The 22003-nt window shown below is 34.5% G+C and overlaps 1 protein-coding gene across 3 annotated transcripts in view; it reads right to left on the reverse strand.

Annotated features, from left to right (window-relative positions):
* The window catches only part of DNAJC13 (DnaJ heat shock protein family (Hsp40) member C13), a 132444-nt gene that overhangs the window by 66262 nt on the left and 44179 nt on the right, over nt 1-22003 (reverse strand). For all 3 annotated transcript variants that reach the window (XR_012129496.1, XM_073232290.1, XM_073232291.1), the window contains exons 10-22: nt 19510-19676; nt 19322-19401; nt 19063-19232; nt 18519-18618; nt 16771-16878; nt 15934-16089; nt 15155-15211; nt 13094-13215; nt 10917-10992; nt 10558-10653; nt 9629-9772; nt 3153-3235; nt 1646-1799 (exon numbers count right to left, since the gene is read on the reverse strand). Coding sequence is in view for 2 of the 3 variants with exons in the window: in XM_073232290.1 (XP_073088391.1) it covers nt 1646-1799; nt 3153-3235; nt 9629-9772; nt 10558-10653; nt 10917-10992; nt 13094-13215; nt 15155-15211; nt 15934-16089; nt 16771-16878; nt 18519-18618; nt 19063-19232; nt 19322-19401; nt 19510-19676 (1513 nt within the window). In the remaining variant the exon portion in view is untranslated. The remainder of the gene's footprint in view (nt 1-1645; nt 1800-3152; nt 3236-9628; nt 9773-10557; nt 10654-10916; nt 10993-13093; nt 13216-15154; nt 15212-15933; nt 16090-16770; nt 16879-18518; nt 18619-19062; nt 19233-19321; nt 19402-19509; nt 19677-22003) is intronic.

The following is a 22003-nucleotide window of genomic DNA, read 5'->3' on the forward strand; positions in this document are numbered from 1 at the left end:
TGTATATCCATTTCACTTTCTATAAATTGTGAGCAGTCAGTTCATTCAACTTCCATTTATTAAGCATATACTGTTTAGTTATCAGGGACATAGCAATAAACAAAAATTGCTGTCCTTACAAGAACAGCAGATAGAAAGTAAGTAATAGTTGGATAATAAATTATGGAATGAAATAAAGCAGAAAAAGGGGATAAAAAGAATGCTGTGTGTGTATGTAAAAAGGGCTGCATTCTTAAACACAGTGGCCAGGGAAGGCCCATTCAGATGATATTCAGAAAAAAACCTAAAGGAGATAAAATTTACAAAACTATCCAGGGAAAAAGAATATTCTAGGCAAAGGAACAGCAAGTAGATCAAGAACACAAATTTGATGTTTTCAGGGAAGTCAACGTGACTGGACTGACAGTGAGAGGGTGAAGAGTAGGAGATGAGATCACAAAAAGAGTGCTTGGAGTTAAGAGTACTGTGAGTCACTTTAAGGACCCAGACTTTTACTTAGTGAAATGGGAAGTGACAGAAACACCAAAGAGGGCTTTGAGTGGAGAAGACATGAGCTAGTTTCATTTTTACAAGATCACACTGTTGCTATGATGGTTAACATGTTGTAAGGAGGCAAGGGTGAAAACAGAGATCGCTACAAACCCCTGGGGAGAAGGGGCTTCTGGGTTCTGGATAGGTGTACTGAATAAGGTTTGCTGACAAATATTCTGTCCTATTTGGGATATAAGAAAAAAGATTATTTCAAGAGGTCTGACTAGAAAATAAGGAGTAGCCATTCTCTAAAATGAGAAAGGCTGCAAGAAAAGTAGGCTTGGGGGAAGAACAAAAACACAGTTTTATAACTAAGTTCTAGGTGCTTATCAGATATCCAATTTCATACAATAAAAGTATGAAATTTAGGAAAGAAAGTCTAAGCAGGAAATAAAAATCTGGAAGCCACCAGCAAATGAAAAACATGTAAAACCATAGAATGGATGAAATAACTGAGGCAATGAATAAAAATGAAAACAGGTCCAAGGATAGAGGCTTTGGAAGCAACCAACATTTAGCAGTTGGGGAAATACGGGAAAAAGAGGGAAGAGGAGTGGACGGTGAAGAAGGAGAAAACCCAGGAGCATATAGGCTCCCAAAGCCGAAGTCTTTTCAAGTAGGAGAGAATGCACACAATCAAATCATTACATGTTTTGGAAATGCAGTTAGGTTAAAGATCAAAGCCTACAGGGTCATGAGCATGTTCAAATTTAAAGATGTTAGGAGAGTTTAAGTGATATACACACATGATTATCACCAATATGTTCCTTGTTCTTCACATCAATATTTTAATAAACAGCAAACTATGGCCACATTCAGAATCAAATTACCATATAAATATTCATTAAATAAGCTATAAAGAACAAGGGGAACAGGCTGTTTCAATGGAGAAAGAATCCAAAGGGGATAAAACAAGCAAAGAACCAATCTGGAACACATAGGATCAAGTTTATTAATACTCCTATATGGGTTTCAGATACAAAAATGAGTTACTTAAAATTATTTTTTGTCTCAGCAAAGATTAACGTTTGCTAATATTTCCTACATAAAATTAAGAGGGAAAGGTAAAGATATATGTTTTTAAGAAAACACTCCAAAAAAAACCTATTTTTACCTCAAATTCATGGTGGTTCCAGGAGATCACATTAGCACTACCAAGCTCTCTATCAATATTAAATGCTCTCATTTCAGATTCAAGACTATCTCTCAGTTCTTCTCGTGTTTTGAAATTCCAAATTAGGTTTGACCTGGCATGGTCCTGACCAAACCTAGATATACATATGAAGAGCAAAAAGTAGGAGGCAATAAACATTTTTTAAAAACCTACATAACCACCCCTCACTACACCTTGTTGTAAGCAAGAAAACAATGGAATTCATAAGTTTTACTGAGTGTAAATAAGTTCTTTATAAATATAATAAAATGTCAATGACAGAATCTAAGTGGTAAGTATACAGGTATTAGCTGTTAAATTCTTAGACCTTTTCTGTATGTTTGAAAGTTTTCATAATCAAATGCTGGGGAAAAAATGAAACCAAACCATAAAATAATTCTGTGTGAATTTCAAAACAAGGAATGATATCATAATTTTAATATTTATTGCTAATATAATTTCCAGTCAGAAAATTATAATCAGGTATCAAATTTCAGGATAGAGATAAGAATTTCTGGATTACTGGGTTGTATAAAGTATGTGGGATAAGCAACATTCTAGATTAGAATGTTCCAAACCCCCCAAGGAAGAACTGCCAAGCTCTGATTGATATTTTCAAAATATTTTCCTTTTATTCCTGGAATAATTTAACTATTGTAATAAATTTGGACACAAACTTCAATTGCAGGGGAAAGGATGGACAACAAATCTATCACTTCCAGTCTGCAATTCTTCTAGAAATTCTGGTATCATAGTTTCAAGGGAGTTCTAAGAGAGACAACATAATTAAAGGATTCCTGAGAAAGAAAACCAAGGGATATTCTTAAGGTCATACATATTATATACATATTTTACACATACTATATGCTTTAAAAGTCCTATGGGAAGTTTTGAAGCACATATTCTCATTTATTAGCCAAGGCATAATCAGTATGTCCAAACTGAGTACTGTGAGTTATCCCAAAAAGTTTCCACAAACTTCCCAAAATGTTTGTTTCAAATTCTTTATATTTGTATATATCTGGGGGCTTGAGGGGTTGGGGGTGGTTAATAGATGGGGAGGAGTAATCATATTAGAAAGGCAAGAAAAGTATATGAGGTTGGCTAACCTGGACACCCATTTCCCATGAGTCTCCTTATGTTTTTATCATCCATTTCTTTTGAGACTCCATTTCCAACAAGGCTTAAAGAAGTTATAATGAAGTTATCTCTAAGGCTTAATACAATGTTTTAAAGTAATCATCTCAAAGCCTTAATAAAGTTTTAAAAGTAACTGTAGCTCCTCAGACTACCAACACTATAAAAGGCCTTAATTTTACAAAAGCATCACTAATCATTCCCATCTTAACGGCTATTGTTCTTGACCTTGACAGCACAAAAACTCCTGTAGCATAAGAAATACTTGTCACAATTCCTCTAATAGTAATACCAAATTTAATTTATGTTGGAAAAGAGGCCTGAAGTTTACCTATAATAGAAGAGATCCCAATTTGCTTCTATTTTTATTCTTTGTCTTCTCTTTCGAAGAACTACTGGCTTCTGATTTATATTCTGAAAAAGAAAAACTTTTTAGTGCTCAATCTGGGGCTAGTAAATAAGCTCAGTCATAAGATCACTTCGTAAGTGATGAGAAACATTTCCTACATCATATTTTGGCAGAAACAAAATTTGTAAGCTATCAATAAATACAGGATATAAGATTATACCACAATAAAATACTTTGCCAATATTTATTTCTATAGTGTTGTTGAAATATTTTCCAAGTAGCCTAAAGTTACTATTTCAACACCAAATTTTTTTAAGTTCATAGTGATGACTAATAAAATTTTAACAGTCAAAAACAGTCACTTGTTTTAAACGTTTACATGCAGTTAATATTAATACAAAAGTCATGGTAAAACAATAAATGCAAAAGATTATAGGTTATTAAACTGCTCCAAAGCTAAGAGGAACATGTATAAATTGAAATAGCTAATGGATAAGAAATAAGTATCTACATTTAGACACATGTGAAGTGAGATTTTAATTTATTAGACAAAGAATATCAAAGACAACAACTCCACATGCCAGGCAGTTTAATGCATTTCACACATGTAGCAGGGACTTAAACTCACCAAATTGTTTCTGTCCTGAATTTAATTATAGAAAGGAAAAAAATGAAAAATTTTTAAAGAAAATGAAAATAAGAGAGTGAGCCTATATCTGCTATTACACAAATTGCACAAGGATATCACCAATATATATCACCTTCAGTTTATGACAGAAAAAGGCCCATCTGCTTATCTAAATCTATGACTCAAATTTTAGGCAGTCACAAACCCATTTGAGAATTCAAAGAAAACTATGGCCCCTATTGCAGAGTATGACACATACAGAAGGTTTACAACTGGAGAGGAAGACTTCAAAAGATTTCTTGAAGTCTAAGCAGGGACTGAGGTTAAGAATCTGCTCCAGGTGAAACCTGTAGATATTTCAGACATGAAAATCTAACCCTCAATGTGATGGAAGCCAAAAAGCAGAAAGTAGTAATACATTAAAACATGAATCTCTAATTAAAGTGGCACATTATACAAAGTAGAGCAAAAAAACAGAGTAGATGACACAGAATTATAGGTAAAATGAGTTGCAAATTTTAAAAAATAAGTACTGTTTGAAATATAAAACCTATTGGTTATATAAGGAAATGTTTCCTACAAATTTTAATTCTGTGCATTATCATGAAAGCTAATGTAAGGTGAATATATAATTAATTTAAAACTTTATTTTTAATGACAAACCTTTCATTACAATCTGTAGTTAGGAAGTAAGTTCTTCAATTTCCCTTGCCCTCAGGACAAAAAGCTAGGAGTTCAGAATAATGTAAATGATATACAGAAAAAGGGCAAAACTCTCCGTATCTCCATAAACTGAGCTAACTTAAAGACCTAACCTAGAAAACCTAACTAGCCAGACAAATCTCTAAACTGAAAATAACATAAATAAGAAAAGCAATTTACATATTAGCCAAAAGTTATTATTAATCCAACATAGAACATTAGCTACAAATGGAATTGACTTCACAAACATTCTGATTATATAAGAAATGCAATTCATTTTAAGACTAATTAGTTATGACAACAGTTAGTTTTCAGACTTAAGCAAAAGCACAGGATCATTCCATATTTTGGTATTAATTTTTCTACAAATAACACAGTCACAAAGATCATTCATTCACTGTTTGCTGAAGAAATTAATGTTAAAAATAGTAACCCAGCAGAAATGATCAGTTTGCTACTAAAATCATTTCTTGACCAACATATCTCTTTGGTGTCATTATCAACTTAACATTTTAGATGATACTCATGTAAGTGAAACCAACAGACCAAAACAACATTACTGATATTAAAAATAGTCTTTTCCCTCTGAATTGCTATCTCTAACAGATATTACCTATACGTTTAGCTAAAAGCTTTGTGTTAAGCTTATGCTAGATAACTGTTATGTAAGAAATCTGATGCCAAAAATTTATTTTCAGTGTGATAATTATATCAAACAGCTTCAAATAAACTGTTTTTTAGAAGTGTGTTTAACCACTGGTAGCCAGGAGCTTATAATTTCTAATAGCTGCAAAAATCATTCATATCTGTAGATTTTCAACTATTCAAATGTTTTAAGCAATATTATGATAACCAGACATGTATATAGTGCTTTTATTATTACCATGCTTGTACATCAAAACAACCCTATAGGACAGAGGTGGTAGATACTGTTATTTTGATTTTATGAAAAAAAGGAAAGTAAGGGCAGAAGTAGAGAGAAGGAGGATCACAGACCTAAAGGCTGATGGATGCAGACATAATTCTAGTGCTCACTGGGAGAACAAATCCAGAGACCAGAGGACACAGGACAACATTCAGACCACATCCACACCTGCAAGAACCCAGCACCTCACGAAGGGGTGCTTTTTGGAAGTCTTAAAGGGACAGGGACCCCAAAACCGGACAGAAGCATCCTGGGACACTTAGTCCAGCAGCAGGGAATCGGGGGAACTCTGGGCACTCTAACCCCCTGGGCAGTAGGGAGCACGGAGGCCCCTCACGGAGATAAATAGCATCCCGGCCGCTCCCCCTCCAACGCGGCTCCACCATATTGGAGCAGCAGCCCGAGGCAAGTCGCGCACACAGCAACAGCGGAGATAAACTCCACAGCAGCCAGGCAGGAAGCAGATGCCCTGTCTGCGTGCAGCTGCCCAGCAAAAGCCACTAGAGGTCGCTGTTCTCCCAGGAGAGGAAGGCCACAAACCAACAAGAAGGAAAGTTCTTCCAGCCGTCACTTGTGCCAGCTCTGCTAACTATCTGTATCACCATGAAAAGGCAAAATTACAGGCAGACAAAGATCACAGAGAAGGAGACAGACCTAACCAGTCTTCCTGAAAAAGAACTCAAAATACAAATCATAAACATGCTGACGGAGATGCAGAGAAATATACAAGACCTCAGGGATGACGTCTGGAGGGAGATTACAGATGCCCGGAAAGAGATTACAGAAGTGAAACAAACTCTGGAAGGATTTATGAGCAGAATGGATAAGATGCAAGAGGCCATTGACGGAATTGAAACCAGAGAACAGGACCGCATAGAAGCTGACAGAGAGAGAGAGATAAAAGGATCTCCAGGAATGAAACAATATTAAGACAACTGTGTGACCAATCCAAAAGGAACAATATCCGTATTACAGGGGTACCAGAAGAAGAGAGAGAAAAAGGGATAGAAAGTATCTTTGAAGAAATAATTGCTGAAAACTTCCCCAAACTGGGGGAGGAAATAATCGAACAGACCACGGAAATACACAGAACTCCCAACAGAAAGGACTCAAGGAAGACAACACCAAGACACATAATAATTAAAATGGCAAAGATCAAGGACAAGGAAAGAGTTTTAAAGGCAGCTAAAGAGAAAAAGGTCACCTATAAAGGAAAACCCATCAGGCTATCATCAGACTTCTTGACAGAAACCTTACAGGCCAGAAGAGAATGGCATGATATATTTAATGCAATGAAACAGAGGGGCCTTGAACCAAGGACACTGTATCCAGCACGATTATCATTTAAATATGATGGAGGGATTAAACAATTCCCAGACAAGCAAAAGTTGAGGAAATTTGCCTCCCACAAACCACCTCTACAGGGTATTTTAGAGGGACTGTTCTAGATGGGAGCACTCCTAAAACTAAACAGATGTCACCAGAAAAAACAAAATCACAGCAAAGAAAGCAGACCAACCAAATACTAACTAAAGGCAAAATAAAATCAACTACCTACTAAAAGCAGTTAAAGGAAACACGAAAGAGCTCAGAATAAAACAACCAAATATAAAGAATGGAGGAGGAGGAATAAGAAGGGAGAGAAGAAAAGAATCTCCAGACAGTGTATATAACAGCTCAATAAGCAAGCTAAGTTAGGGAGTAAGATACTAAAGAGGCTAACCTTGAACCTTTGGTAACCATGAATCTAAAGCCTGCAATGGCAATAAGTACATTTCTTTCAATAGTCACCCTAAATGTAAATGGACTTATTGCACCAATCAAAAGAAACAGAGTAATAGAATGGATAAAAAAGCAAGACCCATCTATATGCTGCTTACAAGAAACTCACCTCAAACCCAAAGACATGTACAGACTAAAAGTCAAGGGATGGAAAAACATATTTCAGGCAAACAACAGCGAGAAGAAAGTAGGGGTTGCAGTACTAATATCAGACAAAATAGACTTCAAAGCAAAGAAAGTAACAAGAGATAAAGAAGGACACTACATAATGATAAAGGGCTCAGTCCAACAAGAAGATATAACCATTCTAAATATATATGCACCCAACACAGGAGCACCAGTATATGTGAAACAAATACTAACAGAACTAAAGGGGGAAATAGACTGCAATGCATTCATTTTAGGAAACTTCAACACGCCACTCACCCCAAAGGATAGATCCACCGGGCAGAAAATAAGGACGGACACGGAGGCACTGAACAATACAGTAGAACAGATGGACCTAATAGACATCTATAGAACTCTACATACAAAAGCAACAGGATATACATTCTTCTCAAGTGCACATGGAACATTCTCCAGAATAGACCACATACTAGCTCACAAAAAGAGCCTCAGTAAATTCCAAAAGATTGAGATCCTACCAACCAACTTTTCAGACCACAAAGGTATAAAACTAGAAATAAATTCTACAAAGAAAACGAAAAGGCTCACAAACACATGGAGGCTTAACAACATGGTCCTAAATAATCAATGGATCAACGAACAAATTAAAATAGAGATCAAGGAAACAAATGACAACAACACCACAAAGCCCCAACTTCTGTGGGACGCAGCGAAAGCAGTCTTAAGAGGAAAGTATATAGCGATCCAGGCACACTTGAAGAAGGAAGAACAATCCCAAATGAATAGTCTAACATCACAATTACTGAAACTGGAAAAAGAAGAACAAATGAGGCCTAAAGTCAGCAGAAGGAAGGACATAATAAAGATCAGAGAAGAAATAAACAAAATTGAGAAGAATAAAACAATAGCAAAAATCAGTGAAACCAAGAGCTGGTTTTTTGAGAAAATAAACAAAATAGATAAGCCTCTAGCCAAACTTATTAAGAGAAAAAGAGCATCAACACAAATCAACAGAATCAGAAATGAGAACGGAAAAATCATGGCAGACTCCACAGAAATACAAAGAATTATTAAAGACTACTATGAAAACCTATATGCCAACAAGCTGGAAAACCTAGAAGAAATGGACAACTTCCTAGAAAAATACAACCTTCCAAGACTGACCAAGGAAGAAACACAAAAGTTAAACAAACCAATTACGAGCAAAGAAATTGAAACGGTAATCAAAAAACTACCCAAGAACGAAACCCCCGGGCCAGACGGAAAAAAAAGGAAAGTAAGGTCCTGAAAACCCTAACTTGCTATATGAATTAGTAAGTGATGGCACCAGGCTCCAATGCAGGTTACCCAATTCAAAGTTCAGTATTCTCTTTACTATCCAGCCATTTGAAAGCTTGTCTACTGGCTCTTTATACTGCATATGTCACTCATACATTTTAGCATTAACCCATTATGCTCAAGTTCTAAAGAACTGAATTATGGTCTCAATTTCAGATAGATACACAAGACGCACATACTTGTCTTGTTGCACCCGATACCTTACATCTAGATATTCTGGAAATTCAAAAGAAACCTGTTTGTTTTGGAATGATATTTATATTACTTTCCTTGAATAAGGAATAAGGAAACAGCTACCATAAATAAAGAGATGGTTAAAGGGAAAGAATAAAGAATGTAAGGATAGTCAACAAAGACTGAGATCAAGTCAACTTCTACAGGACACCTTAAATCATTCTTAACCACTCCATTTTTAACCACCCTAGAAAGAAGAATATGTAATACTGAATTACATTCTGTAGCACATACTACATGCTAAAGAGTGAGACTAAAACTTAGATCTCACCTTCATTTGAGAAGCTAATACTGAAAAATTAAGTACACACAGTAAATTTAATTTTGAAATGTGAATCTTATGTCCAAAACACATGTGGTTAGCTCTGAATAAAAAAGCTGTACAAGAAGAGCACCTTTATTTTTATAGCTACAAAACAAAATTCAGAGACGGAAGAAGGAAATAGATACATATGAATAAAAAAGTATGGAAAGAGGAAGTTACGAAGGAAAAATTAATTTTAGAGTGGAATTTTACATTGAATTTCACATTAAATACCAAATAATCACTGATTCATGAAACTATGAACTAAAAATTTACATAAATATATGATGCAGAATTACGTGACATTTCTTCATGTGTTCAGTCAGAAATATCTGACTACCAACTCTGAGTAGCAATAATTGAAGTAAACCTAGGACATACCAAAGTGCTAGAAGTTTGGAATCAGAGTTTATTTTTACCTCTTTTTGCGCAATGCCCATTCTATCCCTCCAGTGCATCAACACAAGATCCACTTTTTCTTTGGCAAATTTTTCAACTTCTTTAGCAGCTTTCCCGGCTAGTCTTTGCCACTCTGGAACTTTATTAAATTTTCCATACTGATCCTGTAAAATAATTTTGAAATCCATTACAGTCCTGTTTGCAAATTTATTTTAAAATCTACATATTTTAACATAATTAAAATTTATATGTTTTACATGGTAAAATAAATACTGGATGTTGGGGCTCAATGAAGAAACAAAATGAAAATTTCTACAGTAAGTTCTACTTTTTGTCTATGAAATCTCAACTTTTCCTGCTTAAGTTCCAAAATGATTCTTATTTCAGGGGCAGCAAGATTCAAGTGGGAGATGGGTACAGATAGAGAAATGGGGTGAAGACAGGAAATGAACACAGATAAGACATTATGATAATGTCAAAAGATGCATAAGTAATTTTCTTAGAGATAGCCCAACCTAAATAGTTAAGGTAGCTTTTGTAAGGAAAAAGGTCCTACCTAAGTTAGTTTTTTTCAACGTTGGCTCCTTTCATCAACATTTATCAATCACATATTATTCATAAAATATCATATTACACATTTGGAATTAAAAAATTCCCTACATGTCAATAAGCTGAAGTAGAGAATCAAAAAATGTAAGATTACTATTATTCATAAGTGAGATTGTGGTAATAGTTGCACAATTCTGTAAATGTACTAAAAATTGTTGAATTGTACACTTATAATGGGAATTTTATGGGATACAAATTTTACCTCAATAAAGCTGTTAATAACATAAAAATACTACTACTATTCAATGCAGTGAATTCTTAGTTTTATTCAAAAAATGTTAGGGTGTTTCAAAAGAGTACTGTTTTCTTCCTGAAAAGACACTGGGGCAACCATACTGACCATTGCTATTTTCACATTATCTCTAACATGCATCCGATCAGCATCTTTCTCAGGAACTGGATCTGAGCTATCCAAGTATGCCAGCAAGCCTGGCGGCTAAAAGCAACAAAAACAAAAACATAAGATCCATTTTCAGAACAAATGCACAAAAGAAAATTTTAGCCTTCAAAATCCAAATCAATTTATACTATAATTTAGCCATTGAGAGTAGTATTTATTACATGGCAAGTCTTATATGAATATCTTTTAAATTGAAAAACAAACACATTTTTAAAACACTTTAACAGTATAAATGCTTACTTAATGAAATTTTATTAGGCAAGATATCCTAAATCTTTCCAATTATTCAAATGACTTACCAAAATGCGCTTCAACAAGTTTGTTGCAGTTGCATTATCAGCTGTCCAGAGCCCCACTAAATGTCTACTGAGCTGTCTGAAAAAAGCAGATGTTGAGAAAGGTTTGCTGCTTTACCTCATCTAGAACAGAAAGGATTTTTAAGAATTTATCATATAAAAAATATGGCTACAGTAAAAATATTATTGGTTTTAGGTATTTTAAAAGTTAATATTTTAATGTGGAAAGATGTATGAAATGGCAATTCAAATATTTCTAACATTTTAGAATTTTCTCCAAATCAAAATGCTCCCTGATAAACTGGTTTTCAATGGACCTGAACATGAAGAAGTCACCCCACTGAAAGATAGGGAAAAAATAAAAAAATTTAAAAAATAAGACTTGATGACACAGTTAATTTGCATAACAAGTCCTGATAGAGTGATCATTGCATCCTGGCATTCTTCAGATTTCTGAATATGAGCAAAAGTCAACAACAATGTTCTAATATAATGTTTCTGGCAAGGTCAAAGAGAGAAAGTATTTTCAATTTTGGAATTTGGACAGACTTTAAGCCCTTAAAGCAAATTATTCTACTCATGCAGCTTTAGAGCTAAACTAAGACCCATGTTGAATCTGTGTTTTAGTCATTTATTAATCTTAATCCTCATGACCACATCTGTCTCCTATGCTAGCAGCTCTATTGAGCAGATAATTATTTTATTCACCAATGACCCTTCTGGCACTTTGGCAGGGATTCAACTGCCATTTGCTAGGGCATGAAACCTGTGAGGAAATCACCAAATAAGATGTATTTATACAAGTTATACTCCCAGAAGAAAAATTTCAATAGAAAACCCCAAACTGTACTTTGTTCTGTCATGAAAGAAAGGGAACACTACTAAAATTGTTCATTCCTGTATCTACTTAGAAATTAACATATTTAAGTAATGACACATAGTCTCTTTCACTGGAATTTGATAGATATCATCAGTGATTCCTAAAAAGACTTTCATTAGGAATAAAAGAGATTTTATAATAGCAATTTGTAAAGGATAAAGAAATGCAAATGAAGTGGTATTTCTATTATAAATTGACAGTGATGATCACAGTAGGGAATATAACCGATTACCTATAATAACAAAGAGGAAAACAAGCAAATACTTAACACTGGGTGGAATAAAACATGGAATAGAACATCAAATAAGTCTCTATCTTAACAAAAGATGGTGTCTTTCGTGCCTAATAAGGCACTATGCCAAGGAAATAACCTTCCTTTTATAACGTTTTGTCCTCCAAGACAACATAAAAGACTACTTCTGTGGCTAATATTTACAAGTGAGGGATGGAGACAGCTTCTTAAACAGCATAATCAGAAAAATGTTGTCAAGGCAGCATACTACAATATCCAATAACCAGACATGATAAAGGAAATTTACAGTATCATAAACATTAAGTCAGCAGTTATGTTATTAAAGTCAAAAAGAACATGGTTAAAAATATTTATAATGTTCTGTTTTTTTCTAACTAATGAGACCTGAGTCATAATATGGTATGCTAAGGATAGCAAAAGGGGCACATACCAAGACTCAAAAACAAAGGACTGGAATTCACATTGTTTGGAGTAAATAAATAGATTTTATGTGTTTCCTTATATTTGAATGATTATTTAAAAAGATGACTTGCCACAGGGGAAATTGTTTAGCTACAAGAGATTTAGGATCGGCCTAGGTTAGGCTAGCTAGATATTAAGGTTTCCTTTATTTTTTGAATAGAGTACCTACGTGACCAAAGATACTTAAAAACTGACTATGAGAGGTTTTCACATAGGGTCATCTGCATACAAGATGGCCAGAAGGAAATACAAGGAGAAAAGGCCTGGGCATGTGGTTCTATTTTCATAAGCTTCCAGGCACTCTCTTCCATGTTCTAGTCTCGTGACTACAGGTGTAAGGCCAGATAAGGATGGGGGCAGGAGAGGGGGAAGCAATGCCAGGCTGTTTTTCCTCCCAAGTTATCCAAGAACAGGGATAATGATCATCTGGGCACAATCCTTCCATAAGTAAAGGAAAAGGAGAACTAGATGAAACAAAAGAAAATGAAACGTGTGCAACCAAACACTTACTCAGTTTGTCTTATGTGATACTGAATCCATTCTCTAAACAGCAAGTTGATTTATAGCAAATTAAATTCAACCTACCTATTTGTAAGCATCCTTTGATCTGAGCTTATTGTAAACATCGCAGTATGCAAGTGTCGAGGTAAGGCACCTTCACTAAGGGCAAGCTCCTGCATTTTCGTAGCAATTTCTTTGTCACCTTCCTTTGAAAAAAGGGTAAGATGATCCCTAAAGCAGCAATCTAGAGCAAGAGGAGGCTATCCTATCATACAACTAATTTTACACCTCTAGATAAAATATTCAGCATACAGTATAATAAAAATTAAAAATGCAATTTCAATTACCCAATAAACAACAGAGGTGAAGAGTAAGTAGTACAATTTTTTAAATATTATGTGCCTTTGAAATGAGGTTTTAAATGTTTCCAGATACATTTACCTTATGAATTATGCTTTCCTTAATTTAATACTAAAATCAGGCTCATTCCCGGAGTATATGTCAGCCAGTGAAAGGGAAAGGTGACTGGGAGAAAGCAGCAATTCCTACTAAACAGGCATCTGCAAACTAGACTTGCTTTTGTTATTAATAATATATTCACTTTCATGGTAAATACAATTTTTTTTAAAGAATGATGTGATGTAGCACTTTGGCAACAGGGTAAGATAGATAGGATGCATCAAAGGTAATCATAGAATCATGAATTAAGTAAGCAGTATGATATTTAAGACCTGTTGAAAGTGGTAACAATCACAATGTTAGTGAACCAAGTACAAGTATATAGTACAACTGAATATGTAGTATCTATACCAATACACACATAGTATGAGTATGTACATGTATCAGTCCAAATGAATATGTAATATGTATACAAATATATACATAGTATATATATATGTATGTCATTTTGAACAGTATACAGTCTGAAAGGAAATTTACCAAAACGCTAATAGCAGTTAACCTTTATTTGGATGATGAAATATAGATGATGTATTTTTATTTGTTCTTCTATTTTTTTCTGTAAATCTCAGTGTTTCTTCAAAGATCATTATGGCTTTTACAATCAGAAAAAATAATTTAAGATACCTGCTAGGGTTTCAGTGTAAATAAATAAAGTCTTCCTTACAGACATAAGCTATAGTCACCATGTATGAATCTTGACACATGTGGTATGTGACACATAACCATTTTGATTATACCTGGCATTCAATTAAGTTATTTCTGAATGAATGGCAATATACTGGTGGATTAGGGTCAGGAATACACTTTTGTTTGGTCTCATGGTCCTAACTCTCCTCAGCTACTACAAGTTCTTTCAGTGAGAGATGTGTTTCTTACTTGGGAAGCTAAAATTGAGCACAGGACCCACTATCTGGAGGGAAAAAATTAGCATTCAGTTGTACATACACACTAAAAATGCAAATAAATTCTGGTGTTCCAACCAGTTTAATGTCCATATATAATTTTTTAACAGCTACTTGAGAGTATATACTAATTCTGTGATTTAGCTACATGTTGTATTTATGAACCACCATCATTGAATTTTTTTATATAAAGGACAAAGACTCTTACATTTTATCCAAATTACTACAATAACAAAATAATCTATTGCCACAATTTCATCTTCTAAAAAAAACACAGAAGGCTAATAATAAAGCAATTATCTTTGAGAAGCAATACCCCATGTTCAACATTAGATGTCCTATCCTCTGGAGTTTAATTACACACTTTAGCACAAGAACTGATTTTTGTTACCATTATTTGATACCACTTTGCTTTGAACTAACTCCAATTAATAGATTTCTATGCAACCTCAGTGCCTATAGATTTCAATACTGTCACAACCATACCCTTCCAAAACAGAGTAAGAGAAAGAATGCCAACATTTAATTCTTTTAAAATAAAACAAATAATGTAGGAACAGATTTATTTGCTCTAAACCCACTGAAGAACTTTAAGTTTACTAGAGCATTGTTTCTGCAACTAGTTTAGAACTAATTTCTGAATAAAGATTTAAAATTACTTTTCTTATCCAGAAAAAGTGTATGTTTTTCATAAAAGACTGAAAGATAATTTTGTCAGTTTCAGTTACAATAGCCAATTAAACCATCAATTAAGTTTAAAACTTCAAAACTGTTCGCTCACCTCTATTATTGCCTTCATAACCAATCCAGCTCCCTTTATAATTGCCATGGAAGGATGCTTTAAAATAGGGGGGAAAAGGTATTGAATAAAAAAATTTTATTCCAACATATTTAGCTATTGCTCTTAAGGATATACAATTTTATACAAGGTATAAGCCATAAAATTAGTAAAGGATACAACTAAAAGTTGGTCAATTAGGTTAAAAATGTTAGGTATTCTTACAATATAGCTTCACATATACTTAAAACAGAGTTTACTTTAGTAGAAAACAGCTGGCACTTATCTAAATAAATTAAACCTAACCAATAAATATCAAACACTGGATAATATTATAATAATATAAACTGACATAACAAATATAAAATAACAGAAATATAAACATCACATACAAGCACATATGTATATAATAAACACTATAGCATTATATGGAATAACAAAAGTACTCCAATTATTTATGAAGAGCTGTACTAAAGTTCATCTTATAATTTGAGAATTTGTACAGAAAACAGAACCTTAGGCCTATCACAAAAACAAATGAGTTTTTAACTATTTCTGGGCAACAGAGACAAAGCACTGGTCAAAAGCCATTAACAAAAACTCTCTACATGAAATATTAAGAATAGTGTGGAATTAAATGTCCTAATATGATAATGTACTAGGCTGTATTTATAATCAACATTACTACAGAAGCACGTAAATATTATTTTAAAATCAAACGAGCCCAACAAGTGGCTCTCTTAGATTAGTTGCTATCTGATAAGAAAAATACAAGCTCTCACCTGGAATAGTTTAAAGAGGGTTCTTCCATTGGATGCTACCATTTCCAAAAGCATATCAAACTGCTGCCCTTCTGTTGTCTCACTATAGGGAGCACAGAGGGCAAAAGTAAGGAAGTCCAGGAGTGAACTAATAACTAGGGCACCAGTCCCATGATCCTGAAACAAAGTAACATATTGCCTTGACTTAGGACAGAGAGCTTCATTTAAAACATAAGTGTGTTTCTTACTCTTATTCTATATGTTAGAAGTAAACATTTAATTTCTCAACCTAAGGTTCAAAGTTTGATGACTCTCAGCCCTCATTTTACTAACGTAGCAAATCCACTGCTTACTATATTCTCAAAAGGAAAATAATTAAAATTTAGTCAGATTTCAAAAGAATAACCAAGGCTCCTCAAACAAGTACAACTAAGGTTAATGTGTATTTGTTTAAAAAGCAATCTCTGACAATACTTGCAAAACCCTGGCAAACTGTTCATGTCCCTTCTAGGGATTATAGAGTGCCCATCTCCACAACTGTCACCAGTGACTGAGAAACAAAGATTTGGCTTTTTTTTTATACCCGCTTATTTCATAATGATGTTTTTCAAGAAAGAGAAAAAAGCAAAAATCTGGAATGTCACTGTAAAAATCTAAAGGCTTTGCAATTTATCTTTCTCAGATGAATGGATACAGTGCTAAAACAGAATATTTTATTTTTAATAACCAACCTAAACTAATACAGACAAAAGTTGGGACTGCACTTAAAAAAACACAAAACTGTCCATGCTGCACTTCTAGAACACCTTTCAATAATGTATGGTATCTCTCATTAAGACAAATTTAATTATAACTTACCACATGGGAATTAAATTTCTCCAGTAAGTTTTCCAAAAACTTCTTTGAAGAGAGAAGAGATGCTTTGTTTAGCTGTTCTTGTCTTAAGTCATAGTCATCATGCATAGGCTATTGATTAAAGACAGTGAGAATTCATGAGCAGTCCCACGTGCTGGCACCACACAAATGTCATTTATAAACATTATTGACTAAGCACTGAAAGAATTAAAAACCATAGCCTTCAAAGTTCAAGGCAGAAATAAACTTGTGATAAGACACACAAGCAAAATTAATGAGACCTCATTACCTGCCCAACAAGGACCTACAAATAGCACACTACACAAGGTACTCTCTCCAAAGCCAAAGATCTCCTTCCTAAAAGGTAAATAATACCCATTCCCTCTCCCTCAATTTTATAATTTAAATTTGAAATGATAAACTCAGCATTTAAAAGTACTAAAATTAGCAGTAAATACTTGTCTTAAAGGTGACTTTTTTAACTTGTTAGGATGAGTGAGAATGCAGAGGATCCCTGCCTGATAGGAATAAAGATCAAAACCTAATTCTGACCTTAGGCAAAGTTACTTCAACTCTCAGAGTCTGTTTTCTCAGCTGTAAATTAGTGGCAATAACTATATGAGATAGGAATGAACTAATTCATGTAAAATACATATCTAAAAGCCAATATTTGACAAGGACTCAATGTGCTTCTTTCACATCATTGTTATTTTATTTTATGTTCTAGTTTTCCCACTTCTTTTTATGGTAGTATCTGGAGTAGTTAAGATAACAAAATTCACTGTTGGTAATAAATGCAAGGGTTTATACAAATGTTTTCTCAGGTTTATTCTACACCACTAAATTTTCCCAAAGCACTTTATATACAGAATAAAGTCCTATATACTATATGCAAAACTGAGGTAAATCAAAAACTTAAAAGTTATACTGAACATTGCTTCTCCCACACACAATTTGTCACCAAGTTAGATCTTTACCTCTCAAACAGCTTTTAAATGTGTATTCTTTAGCATCTATCCTACCTCAGCATTTCTTACATCATAATTTGGTCTACCTGCCTCTAACTTTACCTCTAATCTATTTTCCACATACCACCAATGAGCTTTCTAAAATCCAAATCTGGTATGTTACTGATCCCCTGTTGAAAATCTTTCAGTTGTTCCTTAGTAAGGGATACGAATCTAGCTGCTTTGCCTGCTGGCAAAAGGCTGTCTCTGCACACATCTCTGTTAGTAACTCCTAATCCTACATGCCCCTATATACACATCTTATGATCTGGCTGTATTAAATTATGTGCTGTTTCCCAAACATACCTTTATAGATGCTATTCCCTCTCCCAGGAAAGCCTTCTCATAGATGGATATTTACCTGCTGGTCCTTCCAGAGTTAAATCATGAGTAAAATCTCAGAAAGACTGGCCTAGAATCTTTTTCCTTCCCCTCATCACAAAACCAAAATGCTGATTTTTAGGGATCCCATGGTCCCTACTACTTTATGTTGTACACGAACACCTACCTTACTAGGCTATCAGCAATTCCAACAAGGTAAAGAACTTTGTCTTAACATCTTTTAAATTCTAGTAAATAGCACGGTGCCTGGCTTGTAGGATGGGCTAAACAAATGTTTATTTGAGTAAATAAATGGCTATGAGAGCAATTTTAGGAAATACAGAAACATTGAATTTAATTGGTACAATGAAAATCTGGGTTGTGGAAATTTAAACCATTGGTCAACTTAAGAACACTACTTACACACATGAGGGCACAGAGCATATCAACAGCTGCGTGGATCACTCCATTGTTGCTCCTCTTGAGTGCTTTTACTACCTTCACTCCTAGACGCTCCCGAAATCTTGCGGAATGAAAGAACAAGCATGTAACAGCAATGTCAGAGAATTATTCCATTATTTTATTATGAAAATATAACAAAGTAAGTCCTCTTAAGTGTTCACTGTATCACTACCTGGATGTACATATTTTGAGTCCCACCTCTGAAACACATCAGTTTTCGTAACAGTTTAAAGGGGAAAGATTGTTTTCAAGATTGAGTAAAGCTAAAAAGCATTTAATTTTCCTATTTAAATTCACTAAAACGGGAGTCAGGACTATTACAGGTAAGTATGGGACGGATATGCCCCTTTGGTTCCACTCACCTTCCTTTTTTATTTCTCATGAATAAAAAACATCACCAGAGAAAGGTATCAGGTTTAATCAAACAGAAAGAGTTAAATCGTTATTTGCTATTTTGAGTTACTCAAATTCTCTAGGAGCAGTTAAGTTTCAGAAGACAACTTACTTTGGAAGCTGAGTAAAGGCTAGAAAACCAGCTTTGGAAGCCACAAGCCGCCTGACAGCCTGGAACTGACTCTCAAGCTCTGCATGTGAAGCAGCAACATCTCCCTCCTGGGACAGCAGTGCTGTGATGGCATTGTTAATCAATTTTTCTTTGTTTTCTGAGAAGAGGCCCTAAGTGAAGGAAGAGTTATTTCAAAAAAGTTTACATGCCAAAAGTTAAGTAAATGACAACCAATCAATTCTGATACAACTTAACTTACATCCTGTGTTACTGCATGCAGAACTCCACTGTATGAAATATTCGCATTGAACCTAAAAACAGCATCTGCAAAGTTGCCATCTGTAAGGAGAAGAAAAGGGTCAGAAAGATTCAGAGGTTTGCAGTCCTAATTATTAAATTATTACTCAGTAGACAGATGGAAATATAATTCCATTTAAATCAACTTACTTGGTGGCGCAGCCAAGAATCTGAGATGGAGACTCTCTACTTCCTCATCAACGGGCATGCTGAGTAACCCCCACCGCTGACCTTTTTGAGTTGGTGTCATTTTTACACAAACATCTCTGTTACCAGAGGCTCTCACCCCATCCAGCAAACTTGCTAATAAGGAATCTCTAAGTAAGGTTAAAAATAAGAAGGTTTTAGGGTTGATAATTATGGATAATTCTGACTCAATGCAGCACAGGCCCATTAGTAGGTAAACTACTCCAGACAGGAGGGGCATTCTAGATTTAAGGAGATACACAAAAGAACTTTAGAAGAGTGGGGCTTTAGGAGAGAAACTGGAGTTCCAATATTAGCTCTTCACTTTGAAGTTATGTACTTTGTACAAGTTACTTAAGCACTGTAGCTATATATTTTTTTTGTTTTTTAATTTTAAAATTATTTTTAACAATTATATTGAGGTACAACTTACATATCAAACAATTCACCCCATTAAAATGTAGTTTGATAATTTTTATTAAATTTATGCAGTTGTGTAACCATCACCACATTCCAGTTTTGGTACCCTTCTATCACCCACAAAAGTCTCCTTGTGCCCATCTGCAAAAATATCCCCAGCTCCAAGCATACTGCTTTCTGTCTCTATAGTTCTGCTTTTCAAGAAACTTCACCAAAAGAATGAAAAGACAGGTCACAGGCTAGGAGAAAACATTCACAGAAGACATAAATGATAAAGGACTGTTTTCCAAATTATACAAACAACTCTTAAAATAACACAAGAAAAACAACTTAATTAAGAAAGATCCAAAGTCCTTAACACTCACCAAAGAAAATATGTAGATGGCTATTAAGATTATGAAAAGATAACTGAACACTCTATGTCATCGGGGAAAGCAAATACTAACAAGGAGATACCATACCACACCTATTAGTAGAACAGCCAAAATCTGTGCTACTGACAACACTAAATGCTGGTGAGAATGTGCAGCAACGGGAACTCTCAGTCACTGCTGTAGGAATACAAAATGCCACACAGCCACTTTTGGAAGACAATTTAGCAGTTTCTTAAAACATTCAACATCCTCTTACCATATGATCCAGCAATCACACTTCTTAGAATTTACCCAAAGGAGCTGAAAACTTATGTTCACACAAAAACATACTTATCAATGTTTATATCATCTTTATTCGTAATTGCAAAACTTGGAAGCAACCAAGAAGGCCCTCAGTAAGTGAACAGATAAACCAAAATACAGCCAAACGATAGAAAGACATGGAGGTAATGAAAGAAGCCAATCACAACAGGCAACATACCGTATGATTCCAACTATGACACTGGAAGAAACAGAACTTTTGAGACAGTAAAAAGACTAGTGGTTGCCAAGGTTTGGGGGGAGGAAGGAATAATCAGTGAAACATAGAGGATTTTTAGGGCGTTGAAACTACTATGCATACTCTAATGATGGATACATGTCATTTTACATTTGTCCAAACCTGTAAATTCACCAATTGTAACAAACATACCACTTTGGTGGGGGATGTTGATAATGAGGGAAGCTATGAATGGGGGTAAGGGCAAGTGGTAACATGGGAAATCTTTGTACCTCCCGTAGTTAAGTTTTGAGGGAGTCAAAAGTTAAGGTGGATTTTCAACTGTGAAGGGGGTTGGTGCCACTAACCCCCACGTTGTTCAAGGGTAAGCTGTATAAGTTTAATCTTTTAAGAAATTGCCAAACTGTTCTTCAAAGCATTCTCACCAACAATACATGAGAGTTCCGAGTTTCTTCACACTTTTGCCAACACATGATACTGCAGTTTTTTGATGATACCCATTTTAGTGGATACGTAGTAGTAGTTTTAATTTTCTTTTCCCTCAGGTGTTTATTTACCACTCATTTATCTTCTCTAGTGAGGTGTATATTAAATCTTTTGCCTATTTCTTATTCGAGATTTTTAGGGTTTCTTAAGTACGGAGTTAGAAGAGTTCTTTATATATTCTGGACACTCTTTAATTAGCTGTTTTCCATGTATCTTCTCCCAGTCTTTGACTTGTCTTTTCCTTTACTTAATGGTGTCAAAGTTTTAAATTCTGACAAAATCTAATCAATTTCTGTTTTATATACTGTGCTTTTGGTATTGTATCTAAGAAATCTTTTCTTAATCCAAAGTCACAAAGAAATTGCTTTACTTTCTGCATATAAGCTTTACTGGGAATAATGGCACCTTCCTCACTACCCACACCAACAGTAGGATTAAACAATATAATGTACATCAAGCACATGACAACCTCTAAGTGCTTAGATCCTCCCTCTGATAAGAACATCTGCACCGTTTTCTCAGAAGTTCTCTTCCTTCAGTTCAGGACAGGAAAATATACCTTAGATGCCTTTTTGTGGACCTTAGATCAAAAGCTTCTAAGGTAAGAAACAGTTATTGATCATACTACAGGAAGTGAAAATAAGATGGTATTTTAAACAGTGGCAAAAGGTACCAGAAC

Source organism: Manis javanica, chromosome 3 (genome assembly GCF_040802235.1).
Source record: "Manis javanica isolate MJ-LG chromosome 3, MJ_LKY, whole genome shotgun sequence".
NCBI lineage: Eukaryota > Metazoa > Chordata > Mammalia > Pholidota > Manidae > Manis > Manis javanica.